General features: G+C 45.9%; 11 protein-coding genes across 11 annotated transcripts; 5 read left to right on the top strand and 6 right to left on the bottom strand.

Moving 5' to 3' along the window:
- Positions 1 to 493: 493 nt before the first annotated feature.
- Positions 494 to 1,175, top strand: N7495_003309 (putative ubiquitin conjugating enzyme (UbcK); the record flags this gene model as incomplete). Its single annotated transcript, XM_057205978.1, has 3 exons — positions 494 to 603; positions 686 to 1,018; positions 1,073 to 1,175. The coding sequence occupies 3 exons, from the start codon at positions 494 to 496 to the stop codon at positions 1,173 to 1,175; spliced, it is 546 nt and encodes a 181-aa protein (XP_057066585.1).
- A 388-nt stretch (positions 1,176 to 1,563) lies between these two features.
- Positions 1,564 to 3,593, bottom strand: N7495_003310 (NupC/NupG family nucleoside CNT transporter; the record flags this gene model as incomplete). Its single annotated transcript, XM_057205979.1, has 3 exons — positions 1,564 to 1,848; positions 1,902 to 3,180; positions 3,232 to 3,593. 3 exons carry the CDS (start codon positions 3,591 to 3,593, stop codon positions 1,564 to 1,566), a joined length of 1,926 nt encoding a protein of 641 aa, XP_057066586.1.
- Positions 3,594 to 4,251: 658 nt separating this feature from the next.
- On the top strand, positions 4,252 to 5,391 carry N7495_003311 (SET domain-containing protein; the record flags this gene model as incomplete). Its single annotated transcript, XM_057205980.1, has 1 exon — positions 4,252 to 5,391. One exon carries the CDS (start codon positions 4,252 to 4,254, stop codon positions 5,389 to 5,391), a length of 1,140 nt encoding a protein of 379 aa, XP_057066587.1.
- Positions 5,392 to 6,006: 615 nt separating this feature from the next.
- Positions 6,007 to 7,088, bottom strand: N7495_003312 (phosphotransferase family protein; the record flags this gene model as incomplete). The annotated part of the gene is made up of 2 exons (XM_057205981.1): positions 6,007 to 6,130; positions 6,193 to 7,088. The coding sequence occupies 2 exons, from the start codon at positions 7,086 to 7,088 to the stop codon at positions 6,007 to 6,009; spliced, it is 1,020 nt and encodes a 339-aa protein (XP_057066588.1).
- A 916-nt stretch (positions 7,089 to 8,004) lies between these two features.
- Positions 8,005 to 9,209, bottom strand: N7495_003313 (THUMP domain-containing protein; the record flags this gene model as incomplete). Its single annotated transcript, XM_057205982.1, has 6 exons — positions 8,005 to 8,115; positions 8,173 to 8,313; positions 8,478 to 8,692; positions 8,754 to 8,913; positions 8,968 to 9,099; positions 9,153 to 9,209. The coding sequence occupies 6 exons, from the start codon at positions 9,207 to 9,209 to the stop codon at positions 8,005 to 8,007; spliced, it is 816 nt and encodes a 271-aa protein (XP_057066589.1).
- Positions 9,210 to 9,940: 731 nt separating this feature from the next.
- On the bottom strand, positions 9,941 to 12,566 carry N7495_003314 (uncharacterized protein; the record flags this gene model as incomplete). Its single annotated transcript, XM_057205983.1, has 7 exons — positions 9,941 to 10,386; positions 10,856 to 11,258; positions 11,306 to 11,807; positions 11,866 to 11,950; positions 12,001 to 12,185; positions 12,238 to 12,242; positions 12,306 to 12,566. The coding sequence occupies 7 exons, from the start codon at positions 12,564 to 12,566 to the stop codon at positions 9,941 to 9,943; spliced, it is 1,887 nt and encodes a 628-aa protein (XP_057066590.1).
- Positions 12,567 to 13,195: 629 nt separating this feature from the next.
- Positions 13,196 to 15,181, bottom strand: N7495_003315 (aminotransferase-like domain-containing protein; the record flags this gene model as incomplete). The annotated part of the gene is made up of 8 exons (XM_057205984.1): positions 13,196 to 13,453; positions 13,506 to 14,330; positions 14,381 to 14,457; positions 14,516 to 14,683; positions 14,736 to 14,778; positions 14,830 to 14,861; positions 14,931 to 14,967; positions 15,068 to 15,181. 8 exons carry the CDS (start codon positions 15,179 to 15,181, stop codon positions 13,196 to 13,198), a joined length of 1,554 nt encoding a protein of 517 aa, XP_057066591.1.
- Positions 15,182 to 15,692: 511 nt separating this feature from the next.
- On the top strand, positions 15,693 to 16,808 carry N7495_003316 (uncharacterized protein; the record flags this gene model as incomplete). The annotated part of the gene is made up of 2 exons (XM_057205985.1): positions 15,693 to 16,004; positions 16,086 to 16,808. The coding sequence occupies 2 exons, from the start codon at positions 15,693 to 15,695 to the stop codon at positions 16,806 to 16,808; spliced, it is 1,035 nt and encodes a 344-aa protein (XP_057066592.1).
- Positions 16,809 to 18,272: 1,464 nt separating this feature from the next.
- Positions 18,273 to 19,674, top strand: N7495_003317 (HSP70/90 family co-chaperone CNS1; the record flags this gene model as incomplete). Its single annotated transcript, XM_057205986.1, has 3 exons — positions 18,273 to 18,567; positions 18,626 to 18,898; positions 18,959 to 19,674. 3 exons carry the CDS (start codon positions 18,273 to 18,275, stop codon positions 19,672 to 19,674), a joined length of 1,284 nt encoding a protein of 427 aa, XP_057066593.1.
- A 617-nt stretch (positions 19,675 to 20,291) lies between these two features.
- N7495_003318 (uncharacterized protein) lies at positions 20,292 to 21,275 on the bottom strand (the record flags this gene model as incomplete). The annotated part of the gene is made up of 1 exon (XM_057205987.1): positions 20,292 to 21,275. One exon carries the CDS (start codon positions 21,273 to 21,275, stop codon positions 20,292 to 20,294), a length of 984 nt encoding a protein of 327 aa, XP_057066594.1.
- A 632-nt stretch (positions 21,276 to 21,907) lies between these two features.
- On the top strand, positions 21,908 to 23,019 carry N7495_003319 (putative mRNA decapping hydrolase; the record flags this gene model as incomplete). The annotated part of the gene is made up of 3 exons (XM_057205988.1): positions 21,908 to 21,983; positions 22,034 to 22,711; positions 22,772 to 23,019. The coding sequence occupies 3 exons, from the start codon at positions 21,908 to 21,910 to the stop codon at positions 23,017 to 23,019; spliced, it is 1,002 nt and encodes a 333-aa protein (XP_057066595.1).
- Positions 23,020 to 23,425: the final 406 nt, after the last annotated feature.

The raw sequence follows: 23,425 nt of genomic DNA on the forward strand, positions 1-23,425 counted from the left end.
ATCACGTGACTAAATAATTTCGAGAGGACATGACACAAGATGGCTCATTCTCAATACCTGGAAATTTATGACATAAAAAGGAGATGATTGCTCTAGTAACAATACCTATCGAGTCGAAATTGACAAAATGAGCTTTTACTAAAAGCAGGGCCAAATGCGATCTAGAACCCAAAGCGGGGCCAATTGGTTGCTGGGGCACTAGTAAACAAAAAGCCTTAGTGTTGACTTGCACCTTCTTTCTTCCATGTTCCATCCTCCCTTCTCCACCCATATTTATTCAAGACTCCAACCCTGAGCACATACTCTCCTAACTGCAAGCCTCACTTATCCTTTTCCTATTCTCTTTGCGTCTATCGGACTGTTTTGGTCATAGTGGGTCAACTTGAACTGTTTTCGGCCACAATTCCAAACAGCAACCACTCACATTCCAGGCACGCCCGGAATCTGATCAAGATCAAGTTAAAGGAGTTCACTCCCATTAGGCTCTTTCACGATGGATTATAGCATGGAAGATACCCAGAACTCGGCGCCCGAAGCGCTGGAGGCTACTAAGCTGAACAACACTCCCTCGCGTAGCGACAACACACAGAGCGTGACGAAGCGGTTAGTGTCTTTGCCCATAACAACAGCCTTCTTGGATCCCGTCGATTAATCGAGACGCCCGCTGACTCATTTCGCCCTACAGCCTACAGTCTGAGTTGATGCAGCTCATGATGTCGCCTTCACCCGGTATTTCTGCCTTCCCTGATGCTGATGGCAACCTCCTCTCGTGGACCGCGACTATCACCGGCCCGACCGAGACTCCCTACGATGGCCTCATTCTGAAGCTCTCTTTCACATTCCCCAACAACTACCCCTATGCTCCTCCCACTGTCTTGTTCAAGACTCCCATTTATCACCCGAACTTTGACTTCTCCGGCCGCATCTGTCTCGACATTCTCAAAGAGAAGTGGAGTGCCGTTTACAATGTGCAGACTGTGCTGTTGAGTCTGCAAAGTCTGCTGGGCGAGCCGAACAAGTAAGATTTGAACGAGTTAACAAGAGACATGTTCCTTTTTTAACAACCTTCTAGTGCGAGCCCCTTGAATGGCCAGGCGGCAGAGCTTTGGGATACTGACCAGGAGGAATTCAAGCGCAAGGTCCTTGCTCGCCACCTTGACCTTGAGGATGAGTAAATATTTAATGAGGCTGCTAATGGCGATTGGCTGGTCTGAATCCGCGATGTTTGGAGCGCACACGTTTTACGCATGCATCATTGGTCCAAACAATGGACTTGGAGTTTTTTATTGTTTGCTGGTAGGTCAAAGCCGGCTTTTATCTTTTATTTACACGCATTCAAGTGTAGGTGTGTGGATTAGGATACCAATTCCTTGGACCTTTTCATATTCACACGAAGGCTTCTTTCAGCACGGTGCTTTACTCAATGACTTTTTCAAGTCGTCTCCACATAACTTCTTATTACCAGTGAAAGCATGATTGAAATACAATGAGGTCTATCTTGGATATTTAAATACTTGCATGGTGGACTTTCCACATAGTTCCCTCCAATCTCCTGTCCTAAGATTAGTGACTCGATACGAAGTACTGCTTCTCATCTGTAATAAGCAGTCCAGCAATAGTCGCACTGGTAAATGTGCTAATAGCTCCAGTGAGCATGGCACTGAAAGCCACACGAGAAACATCACCACTACGACTCGGGGAGAGCTGAGCTAACACTCCAATCTGGTTACCCAGCGATCCAATATTCGCGAACCCACACAGCGCATATGTGGCAATCAGACGAGAACGATCTGAGAGACCCTGGTATTGAGGATCAGTCTGAAGGGCGCTGTAAGCGACGAATTCATTCTAGAATCAGTCGTTAGCTGTGTCACTGATCTTGATGTTCAGATGTGACCTACAGAAATGAGTTTGACACCAATCAGCTGGCCAACTTTAAACAAGTCGTCTCCATCGCGTGAGACACCGAGGAGAAACGCGATCGGATAGCAGATGTACCCGACAGCAATGTGGAGGGTTAGAGGGGGATCGTTGATATTCAGGTACCGGCCCCACCAGGTGAGAAGCCCATCAGCCAGGCCAATGAGAGAAATGATGCAGAGCAGGGTAGCAGCGATCATGGCAGTAATCTTGAGGCCCAGCCAAGCTCCATTCGTGAATGCATGCAGAATATTCGCAGCACGGTGCTCTTCGTTGTCAGGAACGACGACGCAGCCTGATGTCAGACTTGCCTCTTTTTCGGGCCAACGTAGCTTTGAGCAGGCTAGCGAGGCGGGAATACTCATAACACAAGATGAGACGAGGGCTTGCGCATTGACTCCCATAGACAGATAGGCCATCAGCACACTTCCGGCGATAGTGGCAAAGCCCGAACACATGACTTGGTGCAGCTCTGCCATTGTGAGATGTGGAACAAAGGGTCGGATTAGCATGGCTGACTCGCCCTGGCCGATGAACGGGGATGCAGCGGCGACGACGGCCTCTGCGCCTGAAGCACGCATGCTCCAGAAAAAGAAGGTAGCGAACTTTGTGACGAACCACTGTAAGATGTTGCTGTAGTAGAGCAGCTGGACGATTGAGATGAAGAACACTATGGCCGGGAGCACCGTGATGATGAACCAGTTCTTGGGGTTTAGGCCTGGCTTGTCGTTGTTCAGTTCGAGAAAATCTTTGCTGGTGAAGAATTCGACGCCGTTGACTGTGAAGCCGAGGAGATCGCGGGCTAGGGTTGATATAAAGTGGAAGATGTCGTAGCCTGCTTTTGTCCGAAGTACGAAGAGCGCAATGAGGAATTGGGCTAGCATTCCTACTATTACTGTGTGCCATACGATCTTCTTTTGGTCGCGTGATGTGGCCCATAAGATAAGGATGAATACTGCCAGACCAAAGAGACTGACAGCACGGTTTGCGCGAGTGTTGTCTTTAGTCTCTGGCGAAGCGAACGAGCCGACCAGAATAACGCTGATGCAGATTAGGCCTCCTGTGGGTACTCTCATATTCTCTGGTACCATGCGGACTAAAGGCCGAGCTGTATTGCTCCAGATAAAATGGATTGGCTTTGTGACGACACTGATGGGGACATAGAAAAATACGATCCTCAGTGTAATGGCTAAGTAGAGAAGGAAGGGAATCAGCCATCCATAGTCGTATCTGTGCAAGATCAAACCAGCAATCCACCAGCTATAAGAATTAGTGAGCAACAACTCGGCCAAGTTGAATTGATGGACTTACCCGGTAAACAGAAGCCAGGTGACAACATGGACAAACAGTGGCCAATGCTTCAACAGGCGTCGCTTCCAGGTTCTCTTAGCAAGTTCAATTTCTCCACTTTCTTCAACCTTAATACTCTGTGCATGGTCGAGGCTGATTGGTTCTGGGACAATTTTGTCGACCGATTCATCCTCAATGAAGGCCGTTCCATCTTCGTTGCCTCGTTCAGCAAAGGCAGTGTGATTCTGATACTCATGGTGATGTTGATTCTCTGACAGGAGCGCAGGATCTTGGACGAAGTCATTGTGAACATAGGTGTGAGCGGTAGGAGGACAATGGGGAAGAACATGGGCTATATCAGCCTCTGCAAAATCTTTGGTCATATTGGCAGTATTGTGAGAAAGACTTGTGAGAGAATTTTGAAGTTCAGAAAGTCAAGTGGCCGAAGAGGGTAAACAACTACCAAGGCCGGGTGTCCATGGTTTGCACAGAACTTTCAAATAGAATCTCACCTTCTCCGCGTATTCTAAGTACTCAAGCTTTACTGTGGCTGGGTCCGGAATTGAGCATTCCTTAAACAGTTTAATGTCATCCACGTCTTCGATCTGTCGGATATCAACGTGTCAACAATACGTCAATAACACCCCAGTGCAACACTAAAATCAGATAGGCCTTTTCTTCCTATCTTACTGCTACCTAAGTTACACAATAACAGAAATGAAGCTCCGAGGTGGAGACATGGATAACCTCCGAGTCTCTTTCAACTCTTCCGAGGTCTTCCAAGATGTACAATTGTAAGCAACAAGAAGGAATCGGCTCTTTGATCAGATCCGTGATAATGAAACAAAGAATGAAGCCTCAAAAGCCTTTGTTTGAATCTATACCAATACAATTGTTTCATTCTCCCTGAGACTCAACTTTGGAAGACTCCTATAAAAGACTGCTTCAACCTCCCAACTTATTTCCGATCAATGACATCTGAAGATCAAACATCTAAACATCCAAACATTTAACAACATTAGAAATTCAGAGATCATCATAATGCAATCCAACCAAGCTCCAGGAAATGCCCAAGCAACCGCTGACCAAACACTGGCAGCGATGCACTGGGACATAAACGCCTTTGCCCAATTCTATAAAATCACCCAAGATAGGCCTACAGCACAGGAAAAAAAGCAATACAATCAAATGTGCGAACCGATCCAAGATTTCATTAACAAAGCAGTTCTAGACAACCTGCTCTTTGCCACAAGAGCCCTAAAAACTAGCAGATGCATCTCCTTCATTCAGATGGAGGGCTGGATGATGTATACCATCTGCTCATTTTCAGAGAGCTTCCGTCGAGCGTTGATGGAATATAACGATACCATGTGGTCTGCACTCGAGAATCTCATTTCGCAAAATGCTCGAAGCATCGATGTATTTGCTCGCGCACGAGAATTACCGTGGAAAGCACCCCTGCAAGCGAATGAGAAATGTGGCCTGCCTTATCTTCTCGCCGCGCTAGGATCAGATATTAATATTGCAACTGAGCATCCGCACCATACAGTCCAAACGGCATCCGGTAGTCTTCGCAGACCCGAGAACGCAGGTTGTGCTCAGATTAACATCAGTTCGAACATATTACACCCCTCGTGTCCGAAACCAGACCCTTCCATGCGCCAGCCAGGCTGGCCACCCTGTGATCTATGCGGCGCAGTCGAGGGAGGATGCGGCTGTCGCATCAACGCCATGATCGGTGACTTGGTCGAGTTGGTAGAGTATGGCATGAAAGGAATTGGGGTTCGCGCCCTATGCAACATCAAGAAGGGAGATATTATCGGCGAGTTTACAGGTGAGATCCTACCTTCACATGCTCCCGACTACTCTAATTATGCTCTGATGGGCGCTTTGGGTCGAGAGGAACTAAGACACATCTACTACGTTGACCCTGTATTTTTAGGAAATTGGACTCGCTATATCAATCATTCGTGTGAGGCTTCTACTTACTTCAGTCCTGTTGTTGCTGGAGATCGGGTGGTTATGGTCGCTATCGCGGAACGAGATATCGGCTTTCATGAAGAACTCACTATCGATTATGGCCCAGGTTATTGGAGCGGCAGCCGAGTTTGTTACTGTGGAAGTAAGAATTGTTATAGCCCACTAGTACCTACTAGACGACTTTGGAACCCTCCCCAGTAAGTTATGTTATCAACCCCGATGACTTTTTAAGGGTTTTCGTCTTGTTATCTAGAATTTGAATTCAATTACTTTTGTCTGGAGTATATCTCAATTAGCTATTGTAGTTCAGACCATTGTAGTTCAATGTTGCTTTTAAGTACATTAGCAAATGCCACGTACAGTCTAGTTCATAGATAACCAACCCCCTTTCATAAATTACAAATTTATAGCGGACCCCCGTTATTAATTTATGCGGTAAATTCGGAATTCCATCTTCGGCATCCCCGTCACAACCGTCCAAGCTTGGAAGCCAAGCTGAGATCTCTTAGAAGTCCAATCCAAATCTTAGATCATATGGTCCCATCTCTAGTTTTATGAAGATGATGACATGCTGGGTTGTCTGACGCAACTTTACATCTAAAAGTGGCGGATGCCCCACCCACCAAGTTACAAGTACCAAGTCAGACAACAAAAGAGGAAATGTGGAAATGAGATAGATAACTGATATACAAAAGCACTTGGAAATGAGGATGCAGGAGCAGGAACAGGAGCAAGAACAACAGGGGTATATGACCGGGCCTAAACTATGCTAAAAAAAATGCAGCTGTGTTCATCATAATATTTCTGTCGTGAGTGTTAAAAGGCGGCGAGATCTGTTATTGTCGCCATAAGTCGGCGGCGGGCTTCGAACTCCTTGGCTTCGTCGCGGTTTCGATAATATTGGATTGTAATCTGGGAGACTAGTCGATAGCAAGCGTACCTGAAGGAAGTAAGCACAACGAATCGCCAAGTAAAGCTGTAGTTAGATAGAGAAAATCATACATCAAAACTCGGATTTCCTCTCCTTTAGTTCGTCTCTCTGGAAGGCCTGCTCCCTCCAACACGGCTTGCGTGGGATTCTCGAAGATTTCAGCCATAAGCATATCGCCCCAAAGGGCGCTGCTGAAATCCACAACGCCCGATACCTGGTTCGACCTACTGTCCAGCAAGACGTGCGATGGCCGTCCAAACTGACTGACAACCAGGCGCGGAAGTGTGACATCATCAAGGGCACGAGAAAGTCGAGCAATCTCGTTACGGATCCCCGCATAGGGAAGGTGAATGAACATGTCTTCAGCATCGCGGAGCACACTCTCGAAAAGAGCAGTGAAAGCTTCTCTCCAAGAGCGTTTCCCAGCTCTCAACGCGACCTGCTGCAGCGAGCCGAACCCCGGAGCTACATTCTGACTGATTGTGCTTGCGAGAAAGCCCAGGTGGCGATCTATGTCGCTGCGTTGGCGGCTTGATATTGAGTCTTCCATTTGCGCGAGTGATTTTCCTTTGATGTACTGTCTTATCAAGTATGCAGAGCCGAGGGAACTCCCATGCGGATCATAGTGGTATAGTTGGGGGATGCAAGGATTGGCACTTTGGCCTAGTAGAGCCAGGAATCGAGCTTCTGTCTCGAGAAAGTAGCGCTCGTGTCGGAGAAGGGGAGTTCCAGGGAGAGGTGAGCCCTTTAGCATTAAGCGGACTCCGTTGGACAGTGTTAACAGGTTCAAGGAATGTATGCAGCCTAGAATTATCTGTGATCGTTGCACTCGGACCGTTGAGGGGAACAGTAAAGACATGATTGCATCGAGACTTTTGTACTCGTCTGAGTGGGCTGTTGGATTTCGAGCCATGTCGGACCTGGTGAGGGAAGAAGAGCCGGGGGTTGTTTTCAAGCAGAACTGCATATTTAATCTACAAAGAGCAATAACTTCTTAATTTCAAGGGTGGAGGAGGATGTTGGGCCACATTTTTATTAGCGACTAAAAAGACCATAGCTTCCGAATACTGTGTTGGGTTCATCTTATATACGTAAAAGGTAGGTAGACCGCTGTAGAGAGCCAAGGCCCACATAATATGACTATTTCCGAGGCAATATACCCAGGTAGGCTTTACTACGCGAGATACGGAGAGATGGCGCCTGTCATCTGAGTTCCACATGGACTGGATAGCCATGGTAAGCGAGAATGGATTCGTCATTCCAGAAGAAGGGGGTTGAAATTAGCAACTAATAGAAACAAGACGGTGGATAGAGTAGATGATTGGATAGAAAAAGGAGATAAAGGAATTAAAGAAATAAGGAACAGTCTCTCGCCTAAGCATCCCACTCTCAGCGACGGAATCTATCCGAGCCCGGATTTGATCCAATCATATCGTCTTCTTACCGAAGTAGATCCACTCAGTCTCCAGTCAAATTTACCTAATTGGGAATAATCCAGAACAACAGAACAACAGATCTTCAACTATTATCAGACCTCCGATCTTATTCTTTTTGCGATGATTCAATTTGCTCCGTCCAAATTCAAGTCAAAAATCCTCCATAAGCCATAAATATGCTACCTTCCCACACGCACTGAGCCGCTGATCGGCAAATCACTTTTGGTTGTATGTGTTGTATGCACTGAGGATTCCATATACAAAACGTATATCAGCCGCACCTCTACCATGTGGGTATGTATACCCACTAAGGGTAAGAGTGGGACGACGTGATGCAAGGACAGCAAGCCTTGTACATTCGTCATAACTTATTAAATACCTAGTACTTTCGATCCAAAAGAAACAATATTTTGAGTTGATTGGCCGCATTTTCAGTGCCAGAGAAGACTAAGACTTGGTCTCTGCAGTAGGTTTTGGTGATGGATCATAGATTTCAGCCAAATTATACCGCTTTAGTTTATCATAGTCGCTTCCTACAACGCTCATACCGATAACATTCTGCCAAGGTTAGCATTCGTGTTTAGGGGTAAACTAGCAGGTAATCTGATAACTCACCTGCACAACAGTAACCAGGATCATGAGATCGTAGTTCTTCAGATCAACCGGGTGTTCAGGACCAACAACATCGGCGATTGTCTTGATAACAGGGTCTCGCTTGAACTTATCATTTCCTCTGAGAGTAGGTAGAATGGCATACTAGATTTAAAAAGATTAGAAAGATTAGAAGAAAAAAAAAATTAAAAAAGCCACAAATATTAGCCATGCAACGCCAACAGCACACGCTAATAGTTTGCCGATTCATGGCGGAATGTGGCTTGCGGGAAAATTTAAATCATAAATTTAAATCAGAAAAAACATACCTTCTTCGGCGGACCTCCGGAATGGAAATGAGGTTTAAGAATCTCTCTTGCGAAAGCTTCTAGATCCACACTGAGAGTCTTTCGAATCTCAGTAACAGGCGTCATGCGTTTAATGTATCTGCTGCTCTTCTTCTCTGGGTTCGCTTGTGCTTCTGTACACAAACGGTGAACCAGCTCTACAGGCTCTATTGACTTATCAAGTCGGACAAAGGTAACTATTCGCATGTTAGTACGGAAGTTGCCCAAAGAAAGCGCTTTAAGCGAAGAGGTGCATACCACATGGTATATCGAGCTGTGTGGCAGAAAATGGGCGTGATTTTGTCTTGCTTGTTTGCAAGCCTTCAATCTCCCGTCGGATCTGGGCTTCGATATCATCGTCGTCCTCATCGCCATCGTCCTCATCATCATCCTTCTGTTCGGCAGCGTCTTCGACGTTCTTCACAATGTGTTAGGAGGGCAATTAATGTCGCCTCTATGTATGATGACTAACCTGGGAGAAGACGTCTAAGGTCTCGCGGATGCATTTCGACTCTCTGCCCATATCACAGGTCACAAATACACCCCATTCACCACTTTCAATGGCACCTTTGCGAGGTTGCTGCCATGGCTTTCCAGGGCCACCCTTGGTAAGAGGTTAGTAAGTGGGATTATGAATATCAGGAACTAAGAACCGACTTTTCTGCGCTTGGACGAATGGTTCAAATTGCCCGGCATGTTTCGTTTCTCTCCCATCAAAACTGGATGTTCGATTTTAGATGTTCGGGTGATGATATCGATGACCGATCAGGAAAAACTGGATAATCCGGTGTTCCGGGCTTGAGGAAAGTGGAAGGTGGGGTGAAGCTCAAGGCTATGATCGAGATGGATTTTGTGTGATTGGATTGGGTTTAGTTGTAAATCAGGTCTCCATGTTTATTCTTCGCTATCAAAATCAATATAAAAAGGATGTCATTTTATTCTACTAATGGGTAAAGTACGTAAATCGTGCGCAATATCTTTTGCGAATTTCTATGTATCTATTTTGTTTATCGTTTCTATGTTAAGCTGTATAGTGAGCTGTTTCATCTCAGATTAATGCTTCAAAGGTTTTAACAGAGGCCTTTTTCAATTCACTGGCCAAGTCTAACTCGACGTCTGGTAATGTGCAGATACCTCTCCATCGTATCATTTCGATTTGGTTAGGTTGATTCTGTAGATATTCCAACTTTTTAGCATCAGAGCTGTCAGAGTGGCCTTTCTACCAATTGTAGGAAAATAATCGGTCTCTGCGGTGTGTGCTGTGTTGGTGCAGCAGCTAGACTGACTGATGGTTTACACGGTTGCCGAAAGGTACGAGAAAACTAACTTATCAAAATCGTGCAGGCTCGGAATCTCCTGGCAGCTGAAGCTATACAATCGCAGCAGATACAGATGGATGCATCTTAATAGCCTGGTGCGATGCGATATCAGTGCAGCGGTCCAGTTCATCCAGCAGCTAAAACAGTCGCAACAACATACTCCCCATCATGCGAGATAGACAGCCGCCCAACCCTCGCAGTCCCATCCCCTAGACCCAAATAGACAATTTCGGGCGGGCGACTAACCCCATCAGCATGTGTCGAGTCCGCAACGTCTTGAACTCTGACCATAACATCTTTCCACCCAATAGACGCAGCTCCGCCCGGCGCGGCTTTGCGCGCAGCTTCCTTCGCGGCAAATCGGCCTGCAAGCCAGCGCGTCATGTCGGGTGTTATTGGTGGTTGGCGGGCGGAGAAGGGTGTAGTTTTGGATATGTAATTGAGAGAGTGGAGGTTGAGAGTCTCTTTAAATCGGGTTTGGAAGTCGGACTGCTCCGCGTCGCAGAGGATGCGGCGCGTGAAGCGTGTTAGGTTATGGCGTGTGAGGAGGGAGGCGATACGTGGGAGGTGAACTATGTCTGTCCCAATATTGAGTGGGAATGGGAATGGTAGAGGCCTCATTGTTTCGTATTCTATATGTATAAACTTCCAAGAGGACTGGATGATTCTCGCCATCTTCTCCGATATGCATGGTATTACTAAGCAGTATTCGACTCTTGAAGGTTCCTTAAATACATCTCTTCATGGCAGTACACTCATTTTCCAGGGTCTTCATGTGCGTAATCCAATCGCAATTTTCTGACAATGACAGAAACATAGTGTCATTGAATTTGATCGTGCTATAATTTGCTCGCACCATATTGTGGAAACATTAGATTGCACCCGTTCCTAGAACAGTGCTACCCTTCAATATCGCACAATCCCGATCAAAATCTACCGGACTGAGAAGAACTCGATCTTTGTTTTGATATGCCAAACCAACAAGAGTTTTATCTACCAGTGTCAGGGATGATCTTCGACAGATGTTGGGAAAAGACCTACTATGGGGATTGTATCGAGGCCATCCAAACGCTTTCAATCCATTCTTCGGATCAGTCGCAAAAGCCACCCAAGCCGATGAAAGGTAGCGAGCGAACTTGTTTTCCTGATCAGTATTATTGATTCCACTAATCAATTCAGCATTTCCAAACAATAGGGGCACTTCAGCTCCGTGATATGTCCCACTAGTCGGGTAGAGTCTTAGATTGGCCCAGTCTCCAAAATACCGAGACTGCCATGTCGGGACTTGATGATTGACTCGATCTCTCACTGTAGCTGCACTTGGACAGTTGAAAGCGGCAAGGTTAAACTCGTGCCACTGCTTATCAGTGAGAGAAACGTTCGACGAGTATCCGATTATGCGGTAGAACCCTGCTTCGTTCTTGTTACTGTTTACAAGCAATGGCTTTCACTTATTAGTGTCAGTTTTAGAAAAAGGGGCTTGGTACTCACTATCCTGGCGAATCTTCCTGTCGCTGAAGCATTAATATAGTTGTCAAACACGATCACTCCATCAACCGTTGGTTGGAATAGCGGCTGATCCAGTGCGGGCGAGTATGCAGATGGAACTTGGTTTGATGCGTTGAGAACGCTTTCAAAGGGCTTTCCACGGACACATTCAACTGCCTGGTCCCCATCATCTCCACAGTCAAGCATGGAAGAAACACTATTGAAATAACTAGCAGACTGCTCGGCGGTATTAGGCACAAAGCTTAGAGCCGTGCCAGACTGGCAAATAATGCCATGCACGAGGGGATCATGTGCATAAGCATATGAGTACATATCAATTGAAGCACCACCCGCAGATCCCCCGAAGAGAGTGATTCGATTTTTATCTCCACCAAAGGCGGCAATGTTGCGATGAACCCATTCAATCGCCATTCTTTGGTCGAGCAGTCCTACATTCTGTGTTAAACCTGGTGCTCCTGAGAATCCAAATATGTTCATTCGGTAGCTGAATTTGGTAAGTATAGTACTGTCAATGTTCCATGCCCAAATTGGAATGATCTTACTTGATGGTTACTATCACCACGTCATGCTCAGCAACTAATTCTTGGCCGTCGTAGTATGGGCTATGGGAACCACCAACTTCAAATCCTGCACAGAATTAGTATCCAATTCATGAGAGGCTAATTGGCAATACGCACGACCACCATGAATCCACAGCATAACCGGTTTCAGAATCGATTTCGATGGTCGTGTCCACACATTTAGATATAAACAGTCTTCATTGTCTATGCCATGATTATTTGCAAAGTTTTTTAGAATTCTGGCGGCTTGTGGAGTGGCGTGTGGGTAAGGATTGAATGCACCAGATGTGCCAGGGCAATTCCTGTTGTCTATCAGATTAACTTCCATATTATAACTTGTAATGAGGTACACACGGTCCCTAGATTCATACAGAGGTCAGTTCGGAGCTTGAGAAGCACGCAACGATATTCACAAGCCTCACCCAAGAGCTCGCCTGAATTGTGTCGTTGACATTGAGATTATAAGCTTCAGGTACGGCGAACCGAAGCTTCCCAATAGGTGGAGAGGCATATGGAATACCAAGGTATTCAGTGACCTCTCTTTTGCGAGAGGCAGCATGGCCTTGGATTAGACCACTGCTGGTCCTAATAGCCTCATGCTTTCCAGGATGATCAGCCCAAACGTTGGGAAGACACACCAACAACACGATAATTGACAGCACTCGATTCCAGTGATTTTCCATCGCTTATGGACTGTGGTTTAATGGATTTTGGTAGATTTAAAACGACACTTGCAAAATAAAATTCCTGTGATATCTTAACAATGCCTATTTATGCTAGCTTACTTCAAGAAGTTTCGATACGATGAACATTAGAATCTTTGAAATGGCCTTCTGTCTATAGTGCACTGTTTCTACTTGATGGTACACGAAATCTGAAGAACTGTACCACCGTTGAAGATCGTTACCATGAATGTATAATTCCCCGAGGGTAGCCCTGCCCAAGTGGAACGTTGAAACGAATATTTCATCCCACTGAGACTGATTGGACAGGGTATCCATGGAAATGTCTCGGTGCATCCGGATCTTCATATTTGTGCTGAGTTATCAGGGCACAGATCAATAGTGACGACCTGCTCGGATTGACGATGTGGGGTACCTAGATAGGTATTATAATTAAGGAATTGAATAAGTCACATTGATGCAATATGTAAAACGAAAGGCCAAAAGGTCTTGTAGCGCCAGCTCACAAGCCTCTCCACCCATCTAAGGACCTAAATCTATGAACAACATCTCCCTTTTAGCACATAAATCGTCATAATTAAATACCCTGTCCAAAAAGTCTGACTGTACGAGGTACCACTGAGGTCAATTTACAAACCAAACTGAGTCCGCAGGGTGTCTGCGAAGCGGTTAATAGCTTTATCGATATTCTCCGCATTGGCAGAAGCATAGGTCGCGCGGAAGAACATCTTCTCCATTGTAGCTGAGCTGTCAGCCTTGAACCAGCTACCGCGAGACAAGAGGACATTCTTGTCGACGGCAGCCAGGAAGATCTCTTCTTCGATCTGGTCGTAAGTCTTGCCGCTGGCAGCACCAGGGTGCTTGCGCCAGTCAACCTCAATCCAGTGCTAATCGAACGTTAGTCGTTGATTCACGAACGAGGGAAAGAATGTAACTTACGAACATGCCCGCGGTAGGGGGGACCCAGTGAGCAATCTCGCTGGGCAGATGCTTCTCACATGCATGTAGTAGCGCGTCGCGGCGTCCAGTATATTGCATACGAACGTGGATGAGCCAGTCCAGATATCCAGTGTGTCCCCAGTGTTCATCCAGAAGCTTGAAGAGGACAAGCTGAGAGATACCGCAGGGGTTTTGCGAGGAGACCTCGAAGTTGCGGACCAGGCGCTCAACCATCTGCTCAGAGGCAACAATCCAACCAACTCGAGAACCAGGGGCAATGACCTTGGAGAACGATTCCAATCGGCACACACGGCCGTCAACGTCCATGCTCAGGAAAGATGGAACAAGCGCCTTGATGAACTCGTCGTGGCTGGCTGGGGGAGGAGGAGCCGCAGCTCCATCGCCGACATACGGCTGCATCTGCAAGAAGTAGTACGGCTCGTCTTCAACGATGTAGATGTCGTGTTTCTGTGCAACCTTGTACACAGCACGGCGGCGCTCAGCTGACTGAGTAGCTCCGGTGGGGTTCTGTCCTGTTGGGATAGTGTATAGAACATGGGGCTTGCGGGCACCGCGAGCATTGACATCCCAGTTACTGAGAATATCATCCATGGCCTCGGGGATGAGACCTTGCTCATCAATTGCGATGGCCAGCGGCTTAACGCCTAGAGGGAATGCGGTCTCTGCAGCGCTGGCGAAGGTGTACTCCTCCATCATTAGGTAGTCACCTCGCTCACACAACATGCGGAGGGCAGTGTCCCAAGCATAAGTGCTGCCAGCGGTCAATGTGCATTGCCAGTCAGCGTATGGAGGGTTGTGAATAATCTAGTGAAAATAAGTATGAATTTCGATATCTGCTTCAGGATTATGGATACCTCTGTGTGCTCAGTGACGAAACGAAGCAGCTGAGCAGATCCGGTAGCCTGGCCATAGTTAAGAGCAATTTCCAAGTCTAGACATTTGATTAGCAACAGTCATATTTACCACAATGCGGATGAATCACTACGCACCATAAGCGCTGCTTCCTTCTTTAATATCGTGCTTTCCAGCGTGCAAAGTAGATCCGGTCTTCTGGGTCGCCTCTGGAGTGAATCCTGGTGGAGTAGGAACCTTGATGTCGAGGCTCTCAAAGGGGAAGTATTCAGCAGAAGGCAGACCACCGCCGAGTGAGATTATGCCTGTAAAATATTAGATTTGTCAATATCTGGGCTTAAATTTGCCAAGTCTCACCTTCATTCTTGAGATATCTCGCAGCATTCTTCAGTGTTGAAGCCTGATAATGGAATTAACATTGATGCTCTGGCTAGAGCATTATGGCACCAACCTTGCGAGACTTAGATTCGGTTGAAAGAAAATCTGGAAGGAAAACATCAGTATTCTGTCACTATGCGCCAATATCTGTCGCCGGGCTTATAGAAGACTTACGATCAAACCGCTTCGCCTTGGGCTTAGTATGACAAGCCTACATAGCCAAAAACCGCAATTGGTCAGTTCTTTTTTCTTTCACCACCTAGTAATTCTCCTTTGCATTCTCTCAACTCCAAAATCCATTCATATCGTACCGGACTCTTGAACATATCGCTGTTAGTCGCCGCTGCGACTTCGGTAGGCATCGGGGCCGATTTCTCGCGCAAGGCGGGAACGCCATTGACAGTCAAAGCTTCGGGAGAGCTCATAGTAACGGATTTTGGGTAGATTGAGTGACGCTGTATGTATCAGTCTGACAGTAGGTAACAGTGGCTTTTATGCAAAAGGGTCAAGCAACAATGGAAAGCGCGGAATTACGAACGAAAATCGGCGAGTTGGAGATATTTAGCAGCGGGCCCACATGACTCATCAATATATTTCTTCGGAATACACGATCTGCAAATTCTTTGTAGCATGAGGGGTAAGATGATGATAGCCGCTCATAGCCAGCTGTATTGTCAATTTTTATCCATTCATCCTGCAGATTTTGGACTTCGGTGACCTCGTCAATCGTAAGGCGTAAATAGTAAGGCGTACGAGGTATGGGATAACCTATACAATGTAATACATCCTTCCGTCGCAAATACAGTGGGGTCTGATAAAAATTCGCACATGGGTACATTGCCTTCTACACCGCCTATTTACACCGCCTAGCTGTAAACAAACGTGTCTGCGTTCAACTTATTATTTACTCTACTATTTACCCACCTTACCATTACTATGCCTACTCCTCCACGTCGTCAACCTAAAGCTCAGCTGTCACCTTCGACACGCTCTAGAATTTGCGAGTTAAAACGCATGAATGGCTGGGGAGCACGTCTTATTAACAAGCATGCCTTTCCTGATATCCCTGTGTCTACTATTCAGAGCACCCTGCGAATGGAAGCTAAACGCGGTGTCGATAACCACCGTGTTCCTGGTTCTGGGCGTCCTTCTAAGCTTACTGAAGCTGAAAAAACGTCTCTTTATACCGCGGTTGAGCAGAATCCTGATATCTTGATTAGAGAGCTTCTTGCCCTTATTAATAATAAGGTTGGACGTGATGCGTTGTGACGTCTAATGCAAGCTCGGAATCTCCGGAAATGGAGGAAGATAAGACGTCCTCTACTAAAGGAAATACACGCGGAAAAACGTCTAAGATGGGCGCGTGAATATGAGTATTTTTCTCCTGACGACTGGCGTCGCGTCTTCTGGTCTGATGAGACTACGGTTGAAAGGGGTATTGGAGAGCGTCCGGAATGGTCTTTTATACGTCCTAAGGATCAATGCGATCGATATGAAGGTCCTAATGGTGTTGAAACAAGCCAAATTCAGCAGATTCCTGCGCGCGGTAAACAGGTTAAGCAGATGTTTTGGGGTGCGTTTTCTGGCTCTTTACGACGCACACCTCTAGTTGCTCTAGATGGTGACCCTGAATCTGCTAAAGGTGGTGTTTCTGCGCGTGTTATTGATGCTGTTTATCGTCGATATTTACCGACCTTGATGAATGGTATTGAAGGTGCTATTTTTCAGCAGGATAATGCTCCTGTACACACCGCGCGTCTTATTCAGGCGACACTAGAGTCACTTGGCTTTATTGTAATGATATGGCCACCTTACTCGCCTGATCTAAATCCTATTGAGAATATATGGGCGCTTTTAAAGGCAGAGATATTAAGATTACGTCCTGAGCTCATATATTTACCTAATGATGACGATACGCTAGAGCTATTAGTAGATACTGCTCAGCTAGCATGGTCTAATATTGGGTTTAATGTTATGGAAAAGCTAGCTCTTACTATGCCGCGTAGGGTAGCTCAGGTCATAATAAACCATGGTTGGCATACTAAATACTGAATATGATTGAAGATTTGAAGATTCTGCTAGGCAGTAAATAAGTGGGGCTTGTACCTTGTGCGAATTTTTATCAGACGGCACTGTAGGCGGCGTAGGGATCGTATTATTGTAACAGATGATACACATTATCCCCCGCCTAGATAAGGCTATCGCCGGCATCGGCGCAATAAGCTTATCGTATCAATCAGACAGGCCAGTAGAATCATGGACCAGAATCCATACTAGCTAGTGCTAAGGGCATCATTCAGAGGTTATTTAAGAGTTCAAGGTTAGAATGATAATTAGGTGTGATTGATTGATCTGAACAATCATATCTTATTTGGTCGTTTCAATAGCTTCCCCAAGCATGACGTTCCAAGCTTTGACTGGTCGAGAAACTTCTCACGTTTGAGAGGGTCTGAGAATTGCGGTGGCACCCTCGGCAATAATCTTGACAAAGTTACGTGAAATTTAGCTACTTTTGTGTGGAATGAGTCCTCGCCAGAGAGACGCCTGGCGAGGTAAATGTGATCCTCATATTACTTCTTAGAGCCCCCAAGGAAGATACAGGTCTTACGGTAGGCGTAGATTAAAACTTGACAGAAATGTTGATTGATGGGCTATAAAAAAGAACTAGACCTAGGGAGCATAGGTAGATGATTGGAAAAATGGTTTGGAGGATGAATATTGTGGGGAAGGAGGCTAGGTATCGACTACATAGTGAGAAATCACTACTCATTAGAATTAGATTCGTATCTCAGCTGCTGAAAAGCAATAAGTAGGCCAAAATCTCGGCTAGTAGGAAAATAGGCACCCAGTCAATCCGGTCCAAAGCTCGACCGATGGTAACTGGAAGAGCTCGCAGATGTAACAGCTTAAAACTAAGGCGGGAAGCCATTCTAGCTTGCTCCATGAGCCGAGAGATCGATTATGACAGGCCACCTGACCCATACAGAAGGAGCCAGAAGGTAAATCGCCGATTTTTTTTTGGAGTGCGCTATGCTTCTGTTAAAAGTATTGTAAATCGTATACGGGCGCTTCTTATTTTCGAACAATTTTCGGCAATTAACTTGGAAAGTGTTAAGTTGTACTGGGCTCAGTGGGCTGCAGCATGCTCTGATAAATTTTTGGGATAATCAAGAAAAAAAGCCTGCAAAACGTTGGGATCGTGCTATCATTGCTCTTGATAGCTCAAATGTCACATATTGAATGATTGATCCGGTATAAAATTAGAGGGATCAAGCGACAGAGTATGAATCTAACCTTGGATACTTTCCAATGCTAATTTGCTTAATTTTTGCTAAATGGGTGTTAAAAAATTATAGGATGCTTACTAGAAGCTTCTAAAACTGCTGTAGATGTAATGAAATCACGTGACCATATCATTATGTTTGCACTGTTTGCCTCTGTTATGACACTGGAATTTTTGTTCCCCGCGGAGCCTCAAAGCTTCTTGTGACAATTTGGAAACATTCACTATACAATATGTCGAGGATTGAAGAGCTGCCGGATGACTTTGATGAGTCGCTCAACCTCAACGAGGTGCCCCCTCAGGTGGCAGAAGACCTGCCGCAGCCTGCCTTCGACGCCTTTGCTGCATCTAATGAGGTGCCGTTTCCCATTAACGAGGAGAGACTGAAAGAATTGGAAAGCGACCCAAATGCACCAAAAATGCCACCGGCAATGGCGTCAGTCAAGTCACACTCGAAAGAGGAATTGTTGGCCATGATGAACAAGACTCCATTATTCATGACGGACATTGAGAACGCAGGCGATGAGCGTATGTGAACTTATTCCCGCGGCTCAAGTATACGGACTGATGTACTGACTTTGGTTAGAGGGCGAAAATGTCTTTTTGGATGCTCTCACTGCCCTTCAGAACGAAGGAACCCGTGGCGAGGTTGCTCAGTCCTTCAAAGAACAGGGCAACGAAGCAGTTCAAGAAAAGCGATGGATTGACGCTAAAGAATTTTATACCAAGGGCATTGCTGTCATTTACGCCAAAGAAGATAAGTGGGACAAACCCGAGGACCTTGAGAAGGAGAAAAAGCTATTGCGCCAGATGGAAGAGTTGTCGCATCTCAACCGAGCACTCTGCAATCTAGAGCTAGGTATGTTGTGTAGTATCTCATGGCTTCGGAATACGCCTGCTAATCTACTGAATTCTACAGGCAACTATCGCTCCTGCACCCTTGACTGTGCCGCAACACTGAAGCTCAACCCCAAGAGTGTCAAAGCCTTCTATCGCTCTTCGATGGCTCTTTTGAAACTAGAAAAGATTGCCGAAGCTGAAGATGCTGCCGCGCGAGGATTGGCTGTTGATCCTAGCAATACAGCCCTTCAGAGCGCCGCCAAGAAGGTAGCTGAGCGCAAGGCTGCAGTGGAGCGTATCGCAGCGCGGAAGAAGGCAGAGGACGAGCTTGCTCGCAAGAAAAATCTTGTTCTTAGCACGGCTCTTCGTGCTCGCCAAATCTTCACTCGCAAAACTGATCAACCTCCCGAGATGGAAGATGCTGGTATCAGGCTAACTCCTGACCCTCTTTCCCCGGAAAGCTCAATTGAGTTCCCGACCGTGATGCTGTATCCCATGGATGCGCAGTCGGACTTTATCAAGGGCTTTTCGGAGTTGAGCTGTATTGAAGATCATCTTGAATATCTATTCCCATTGCCCTGGGATACCAAAAATGAATACTCCCTCGGCAATGTTGAATGCTTTATGCAGACTGTGTCGGGTGGCTTGATCAAGGCGGGCAAGAAGGTTCCATTGTTACAGATCCTTACCGGTGGAAAAGTCGAGGTTGTTGACGAACTGGTTAACATATTCGTTGTGCCAATTTCCAAGACCGGGGCATTCATCGCCGATATGAAAGCTCGCAAAAATACTTGAGAGCCGACACTACATTTTTCCCAGCATCAACTAAGTAAAATGCCAAGGATTCCACCACTGCGGCGCTCTTGGCTAGACGTAAGGGCACCGCATCTGTTCTAACATTCCACTAGCTCACATTCTTGCTCGTTTGTTTGAGCAAATAGCCCTATGAGGCGGTGTCCCAATTGGCTATGTCATGACAGAGAATATCTCTTCGCCTGGCGATTTCGCCATGTGTTTGGAATTTCACGCGCAACATGGCTAGCACCTACTACACCATTCCAGCTCAGTATTATAACAGCGAAACATGATACCCCTTTGATATACACATTACTCTGTACATAGATCAAATTTGTATAGCTTTTGCTCAGTACAATTTGTTATGAGTAGGTTCAGGCATTAGGATTGGTAAGTTTCCACTTAGATACTTTCGATCAACAAGGTTTGTCAAATAAATATGAATCGTGCAGTTTCAAATGTTCTCATTCCACATTGGCTATTTTTCAAGTTTGGCAAAATTAAAGGCAATAGCAGATAGAAATGAAAATGAGTCTCATAGATACAGAATCAAACCGAAAGAATTATTTATAATAAATAACCAAGTTTCCATCATTGAGCACTCCAACGAGGAGGAATCATATAAAGGTAATCTTCGCCACCTTCGCAGGTTCCATGAAAGTTCCCAGAACAGGCGATACTTGGCCTCCGCTAGTACCAGCATATAGAATTTTCCCATCATCTGTCAGCTGGGCCGAAGTTGCTCCAGGAATCTTGGTAGACAGTTGACCTCCAGCAACTAGGGAGATCTGACCGAAGGGCGTGACACGGACAACGGAGTTCTGAGGATCTGTGGCAATGTATGCTGTACCGTCTGGGGCTACATCGAGGCCATCAGGCAAGAAGCCACTGGCAATAACCTCGTAATCTCCAGCTGCAGTTGCATCGTCATTCACTTTGACTCTGCAGAACTGCATTCGTGTTGTGCTCGAATAGTAGATATATCCATCAAGCGACTTCAATCCATTGACTCCAAGTGGGAGTCCATCTCCCGAGGGAGTCATCGTCGTATCATTCAACGCAACAGAATATTCGCCCGAATCGACATCGACTTTCCAAATTGCACCCTTCGGACTATCGGCAATGAGAACCAAGCGCGAGTCCCTCGTGAACGTGGTCATTCCATTAAGAGCCTGTGCCTCAGGAAGAGCAGCAATCGTTGAAGCCACAGGATTACCCTGAGCTTGGAAATCCAATTGCTGAACAGCGAATGTCCCAGGTGTAGGGGCATAAGTCTTTGTTGAGAAATTTCCGACAACAACTGCAAAAACATCGGTGTCTATCTCACTGATGCCGAAACAGCTTGTCACATTAGGGAAAGAGTAGGCAAGAGTTGCATTTCCACTAGTTGTGTTGACGGCCCATACCTCGGGGACGTCGAGGCGAGTTAAGAGGAGATTGCCGTCTGGTCGAAGGACAATGTTACCAATCCATGAGCCATTATTTTCGAATTGAAAGAGAGTTTCTACTTTCACGTTGGGCTTTTCATTTCCATAAGGACTTGCTGCTAGGGATAGTGGTAAGAGTGCGAGACTGCTTAGAACTGCGGCTGCGAAGCGCATATTGAAGATGTGATTGAGTGAAATGCCCTTGGAGCTGACTCGCTTTCACACGACTTCGGGATATATAATAGGATTTCTAGCGAGGGGAGTCGTTTCGAAATATTTGAAAGGAATTATCCCTTGCCTCTGTATGCGGCTGCATAGCACTATATAAAGGACATTCTCGGTGCAATTGCGTAATTATTGTAGAGCATCCCTACATTCCACTGTCGATTATTGGTGGCCTTTTCTTGGGGGACCCAGTACAAGGTTCCCTTGTCCTTTGAATCATCGAATGAAGGGAATTAGAGGGTGCACTCCTTAAAGTCCTCTAGGCCGTCTACGACGGGGATGTCCTTGTAATGCATCTAATTATAGTGCTGATCGACAAATACAACGGGCAATTGCATTATCATTGCATGTGCAGTGCGTAATCCTCCATTGATTTTTCCATAGTAAATAAATCAAGATGTAGATGACAAATTGTGAACAAAGAAAACAAGAAAGATAGATGCCTTATGTATACCCTTATCTTAGATAAGCCTGACCGCCTCTTCATAATTTTGTCCACCATCACTTGCTCTGTACGATCTATCACATCTTGAATTCTACCTTTTTGCCAGCTGCCCAGGTGTCTTGCCTAAGCCCTAAAAATGTCCGAAGCACAAAATAAAAAAGCAACTGAGGAACTTGTGTCCAATTTTCAGATAAGCAAGCTTCTACAGCAAGGTATGCCCCGCAATTTGTAAAGCATAATCATAAAGATTGACTCTGAGCAGATCAAAATGGTCGGCGTATGACGCTTCTTGGATCAATAGATGAGAAGCAGGGTATAATGACTGTGGAGCGAGCCGCATTTGCAACGGAGTCCTTGGAAGTGATTCGGGCATTCCAGGCCGCCATCGCGCGGATCAATAATCTGGGTGACAATGATATCTATCGATGGTATCTCGCGTCTTCAAATGTTGTTAGCGGCAGCGAAGACTCAAACAAGTCTTCTGGTCTCCAACATGACCTCAAAATAAACTTGATCTGGCCATGCTCGGAACAACATATCAAGAAATATTCAGCCCAGCAAGTTCGCATGGTGACTGAGACTCCCAAGATCTACAAAGAACATGTCAGACCCTATATGCAAGCCAAGCGTGAGGAAGGCCGCTTAAACTGGGTTTTCAATATCCTTGAGGGTCGGACTGAGCAGGAAGATGTCATTTTACGTGATGCTGGCCAAGGCCCCGAAGACGGGTTCTTGATGTTGCCGGATCTGAACTGGGATAGAAAAACCTTGAACTCACTCCATCTCCTCGCTCTGGTAGATCGACGAGATATTTGGAGTCTTCGGGATCTTCAGAAACGCCATGTTCCATGGCTGAATTACTTACGGCAACGTGTGCTAGAGGCTACAGTGTCGATGTACCCTGGCTTAGAGCAGGACCAGCTCAAGCTTTACGTTCATTGTAAGTATATGAACCTGAATTTTCATTTTGGGGATGTTAAGTGACTTACATTGATTCCAGACCAACCCACATACTACCATTTCCATATCCATGTGGTCAATGTCATGCTGGAGGCTGGTGCTACCCAGTCTACTGGAAAAGCCTTTGGCTTAGAGAACCTGATTTCTCAATTAGATACTATGCCTGGGGGTGAATATGTCAGTATGGCCGATGTGAGCTTGACTTACTACCTTGGTGAGGCAAATGAGCTGTGGACTAGAATATTTAGCCCACTGAAGCAGGGACTCCAGCCTGCATCTACTGACTAAAAAGGTCTAGTCAATTAAATGCTAATAACAGAAAGAAAGAAAATTTCAAAGATTATCTCATTATGATAAATTAAAATCTAGCTCCGTTCCTACACAAAACCATTTAAGCCTAACGCACCCGTTGGAGGAAAGGGGATGGATTGATGATCTGTATCCCTAGATTCGGAAGATATTGAAACTTCTCTTCGCGTGGTCAAAGCGTGATTGATAAGTGGCTATTTCAACTGCCTGGTAAGAGTATTCTTAGGATCTTTTAATGTGAACGCTTTCAGCTTTATTATGACTACATCCGACCGACCTTGAAAAAGACTGCTCTGGCCTTGAGGTTGGGGTCAGTGCTAACTATGTGAAGCTGCATTCCATTCTTCGCTTACACAAGGGCACACCCTTGTTGGTTGGAATACTC

Source organism: Penicillium taxi, assembly GCF_028828555.1.
Source record: "Penicillium taxi strain IBT 34144 chromosome Unknown utg000002l_segment0_segment0, whole genome shotgun sequence".
In the NCBI taxonomy this organism is placed as follows: Eukaryota; Fungi; Ascomycota; class Eurotiomycetes; order Eurotiales; family Aspergillaceae; genus Penicillium; species Penicillium taxi.